Below are 5,048 nucleotides of genomic sequence, written 5' to 3'. Positions count from 1 at the left end.
GCTGTGGAGCACGGCGCGGATGTGTCGGGTGTGACCTGGCGCTCAGCGGCTCGGGTACTCGTGGGCTGGTTTAAAAGTTGTTAAGCAGCGTGCATGTGCAGTGCCGCTCCCCTGCAGCCGGCCTCATCAGTGAGGGTGTCTGAAGGGAGTGCCAATAAGATGGATCCAGTCTCTTCCCCGTGGTGCCAAGCCATAGGACAAGAGGCAACGGGCAGAAACTGCTGCACAGAAGTTCCACCTGAACATGAGAAAGAACTTCTTTACTGTGCAGATGACCGTGCACTGAACAGGTTGCCCAGAGAGGCTGTGGAGTCTCCCTCACTGGAGATATTCCAGACCTCTCTGGATACAATCCTGTGCCCTGTGCTCTGGGATGACCCTGCCTGAGCAGGGAGGTTGGACCACATGATCCACTGTGGGCTCTTCCAGCCTTACTTATTATGTGATTCCGTGATTCTGAGTGGGCAGCTGTGCTGGGGAAGTAAGGCAAGTTGTTCGGTCTCTGAAGTATCAGTGAAGAGCCTTTCTGTTACTGAGATGAGTTTCAGTGAAGTCATGCTAAAGAAAAAAAACAAGAAAAATACTTTCAGTGCTACGCATCTAGGTTCTTCAGAGACTAATTCGTGCAGTAGTGGTGTTAGTGTGAATGACACACTGGAAAGTAATTTGGTTCTATCAAAAGCTGTCATCAAGTATTCTGATGCTGTAAATCTGGTGTTCAATATTGACTTAATTGGAGCTTCAGTAATGTAAGTTAATTGAGGACCCGATCCCTTGATTTCTCCATGCTAGACAATGTATTTTTTTGATTATTACTTTTGCCAGTAGGTTTAACGCTTCATTGTAAAATTAGGGATACCTCTATTGTAACACTTACAAATTTTCGCATTGTTGGGTTGCTTGGTTGGTCTTGATACTTTTATCTTAATAACGGTAGAACATGAGAGGTCAGCCACCAATTTGACCAATTACTGTATAGTGAAACACATGCCAGGTTATATAACATTTCTAAATAATACACTGCTCCTTCTGTGCCTCTGTATGAGCAGGTACATATTTACAAACCTTAGATTTAACTTCTGGTTCTATATATCACATTATTTTCAGTTTATTAGGAAGATTGTGAATTTTGATTTAAAAATTAGGAACTAATTCTAGTTTTGTCCAAATCGTGTTTCCTCAAGCATTGAAGCTTCACTGATGCTTAGTTCAGTAGTGTGCATAGGCCAAGGAAAATACTAAATGTTCTTGGGTGTTTTTCTTTCATATTTAAATACAAATGTGGATAAAATTAATGGGACTGGGGGGGTTTAGGTCCTCAGATTTATGTGCAAATGCCAACTTCACAGACAATTTAGCAAAAACAAAAAAAGATGGTCTTTGGTCTTTTTCTGGACGAGTTGTTATTCTTCCATCTCTTCTTTCTTTTTTCACAGGATAGATAAATTACATAAAAATACTTCTGGTTTCCATGCAGCATTTCACTGACTTTGGTTGTGAAGGCTTGTCATATGATACAGATAACTTAAACAGATCTTGGACAATTCTTGGAGGTTGTTTGCCTACATTTTGAATTGCAGTAAGTATAGCTGGTTTAAGCTGTTTTCATTCAGGAAACAGAAAAATTCATAGTGGAAGGAGGAATTTCTAGCATCCTCCAAGAAGTAACCTATTTTCTGTCAGCATTACTAAGAATAAAAATCTGCAAGTGTTTTCTTTGTGATTTCTGACAAGTTTTTTTCCCATCTTATTGGTGTTTTATAGATAAGTATTGGAACACAGCACGTCTCTAAGTATGCAATCTGCTAACATGCTTCTGAGAAAAACTGTGAGAAGTTCTGTCCTTCCATTTGCTGCACAACATAGGATGCAAAAGGATTTGTTTCCACTCAGTAGAGCTCTCAGTTTATCACTTTGTCTGAAGCAGGACAAGTCATGTGAACCCTCAGAAAAATTAGATTTAGATGAGTGGAAAAAGGTAATGAAATCTGGGTTGCAAGAAGAGGCCAGTGAGACGGTCTCAGAGCCTAAGGAGCTTTCCAGTTTGGCTGCTGCACGTGAGACCTTGGAGATGTGGAGGCTAGCTGGCAGAGCGGGTCCCGAAAAAAAATGGGAAGAAGAGATAAAGACTTTTCTTTAAAGTGAAGAAGAGCTAAAGACTTTCATGGAGTGCCCTTCTAAGTCAGCCAAAAAGAAGTATTTAAAATATTTGCATCTCAAAGAACTTCAAAAGAAAAATGACAAAAGAAAGATGGATGAGAAAAGGGAAAGGAGGCTGGAAGCACAAAATCAAGCTTCAAAAACGGATGAGACCAAAAAGAGTTCATTTGTATGTATGTGGTCCAGCACTATGGATAAAGCATACAATTGGAGGGCTGCTCAGTCCATGATCTTTGGCCAACCTCTAGTATTTGACATGTCTTATGAAAAAGAAATGTCTGTCCGAGAAGTCACAAATACAGTGAGACAGATAGTACTGAGTGAGAGCTGCAATCGGAGATCTGTGGACCCGTTCCACATCCACTTCTGTAACTTCAAAGATGATAGCCTCTATCATAGGGAATTTATCAAGCAGTATAGAGAGGCATGGGGCAAGCTGCTTATCACCGTGACAGACCAGTGCTACACAGAAATCTTTCCAAAGGATAAGCTCATCTATCTGACAGCTGATTCTCCCAAAGTGATGAAAACATTTGATCATGATAAGATCTATATTGTTGGGTCAATGGTTGACAAGAGCATAAAAACAGGAGTCTCTTTAGCACGGGCAAAGCGATTAGGATTGGAGACTGCAGCCCTTCCACTGGACAAGTATTTGCTCTGGAGTACTGGTGCCAAAAACCTCACACTGGATCAAATGATGCATATTTTATTAACCTTGAAAGATACTGCTGACTGGAAGAAGGCTCTGGAATTTGTTCCAAAAAGGAAATACTGTGGCTTTGTAAGCAAACCTGTAAAGGAACTGAAGAAAACCTTAGACCTGATCAACATACTTAAACATGGAAAGGGACGGGAAGAAGTACAAAAGCAATTTGCCAAAAGCTACCCCAAGAAGTATAAACTAAAGCAAAAGTAGAGTAATGGGGAGGAGAATGAATTTTTTACATGCAAACTGTGTCCTTTAATGCTCTGGCTTCTCTGTACATCTGGAACTCTGTTCAGCTCTTAATCTCACAACATGTTTTGTTGCTTACATTTGAAATGACCATTGTTAAGAGTTGGGTTTTTAAAATTACTTTAGTAGTCCAGCTGTTAAAATTTATTCACATGTTGAAATTATGTAAGAGAAATGAGATCATCTGTTCTAAAAAAAATAACTCTACACAAAGAATATCAGCGTGTTCAATTGAACTGTGCTGGACAAGGGTGATGATTACTGAATGCAAAGGTTGTTCTTCAGAGCTCACTGCTTTGGAGGCTGTCTAAGTTTTATTCTAAAAGATCGCTAAGATGAAGTAGAAGAGACCTCTCCCATTACTTCCTGAATCCTTTCGTGTGCAGACGAATTGACCTTTGATAGCTGAACTGAAAACAAATGGTTAAAACCTTGCATGAGTTTGGGGAGCTGCACCATGTATTTCTGGGTGTTCTGTCTGGCACAAATCAAGTCCCTGTTTGGAAGGAATAAGGCAAATTTCTTGACTGTGCTAAAAAAATAATCTTACATACTTTTGTGTAAGACTTTTATCCCAGAGTGCCTGTGTTTTCAGGCCATGTAATGTAGATTTCCCAAAGTGCTGGAACTTCTGAGAAGGTAAACAGTCCTATTAGTAAATACTTAGAGGAGCAGAGAGCCTTTTTTCTCACAACTCAGAATACATTGATGTCTCTGAAAGTCTGTGTTCAGGCTGCAGAGCTGCCATGGGTGTATTGTTAAATACAGTTCTGCTGTCTTGTCTGTAGGACAAGGAGGGCTTTCCCTATGGGTGATGCTTAAAGTCAGTGATGGCAGATGATGAGTTGGGTCCTGAAAATTCAAAGACTAGGAGCAGGGAGTATAATTTCACACAGGTATACCAGGAGTTGGTGGTGACCCACTCCCTGGTGACCTCTTCCTACATGCTGTTGCAAGGTGGGGGTTGGAAGGCAGAAGATTCACTACCCCAGTACTGCTCTTCACTGTCTGTTGTGAGGTGCAGGGGCCTCCAGGCATGGATAACCTCTGGCAGAGGGAAAGACCTGGTTCCTCTCAGTTGTGTGTGGTTGGGAAGTACACAAAGCTTTACCCTAGGGTGGTGTTTCAGGTGATGCTTGAGAGCTGCCTGGGAAGCCCTGAAGTGCGAGGACTGGCTGTGTGAGTGTGTGTACCTCAGGCAGACTCTTTTTCCTCAGGGGAGGAAGAGACAACAGTGGAACTACATGCTGCTGAGTGTCATAGAACCATGGAATGGGTTGGGCTGGAAGGGGTCTTATCTAGTTCCAACCATCTGCTATGGGCTGGGTACCATGTCCCTTCTGTCATTTGCTGTTCCTCCATACAAACAGCCTCTTCTGATTTGCAGACTGGCTTGCACACTGGGGCGGGGGAAGGTGGTGTCACTGCTCACTTGAACTCGTGTTACAGAATCACAGATTGGGTGAGGTTGGAAGGGACCTCAGCGCGTCACCTCTCCCACCTCCCGACTAAAACAGGGTCATCCCAGAGCACATGGCACAGGATTGCATCCGGATGGTTCTTGAATATCTCCAGTGAGGGAGACTCCACAGCCTCTCTGGGCACCCTGTTCCAGTGCTCGGTCACTGCACAGTAAAGTTCTTCCTCCTGTTCAGGTGGAACTTCCTGTGCATCAGTTTCTACCCATCGCCTCTTGTCCCATTGCTTGGCACCACGGAGAAGGACCTGGATCCATCTTCTTGGCGCACTCGCTCCACACACTTTAGATATCTATACACACCGAGGAGGTAATGAGGTAATGATTATTTGTGAATCACGGAAGGTTAAACGGAATCGTTAAACCACGCGCCCTGAGGAGGGCGCGGCAGCGGACGTGGTTCCTCCGCAGCCCCGTGATGCAGCGGCTCAGTGTGCGATGGCGGGGGTGACT

General features: G+C 43.2%; 1 protein-coding gene across 1 annotated transcript; it reads left to right on the top strand.

The window, feature by feature from the left end:
* Positions 1–328: 328 nt before the first annotated feature.
* TRMT10C (tRNA methyltransferase 10C, mitochondrial RNase P subunit) lies at positions 329–3,553 on the top strand. Its single transcript, XM_008631719.2, has 2 exons — positions 329–1,579; positions 1,765–3,553. The coding sequence occupies exon 2, from the start codon at positions 2,165–2,167 to the stop codon at positions 3,077–3,079; it is 915 nt and encodes a 304-aa protein (XP_008629941.2). The 5' UTR covers positions 329–1,579; positions 1,765–2,164; the 3' UTR covers positions 3,080–3,553.
* The last annotated feature ends 1,495 nt before the right edge of the window (positions 3,554–5,048 follow it).

Source organism: Corvus brachyrhynchos, unplaced genomic scaffold (genome assembly GCF_000691975.1).
Source record: "Corvus brachyrhynchos isolate BGI_N302 unplaced genomic scaffold, ASM69197v1 scaffold3, whole genome shotgun sequence".
Classification (NCBI taxonomy): Eukaryota; Metazoa; Chordata; class Aves; order Passeriformes; family Corvidae; genus Corvus; species Corvus brachyrhynchos.
Note: the sequence above shows the minus strand (reverse complement) of the source record. Positions and strands in the feature narration are given on the sequence as shown.

What these genes read in the sequence shown, in the direction of transcription:
- TRMT10C (XM_008631719.2), top strand. Translation starts at nt 2,165, where the DNA reads ATGGAGTGCCCTTCTAAGTCAGCCAAAAAGAAGTATTTAAAATATTTG.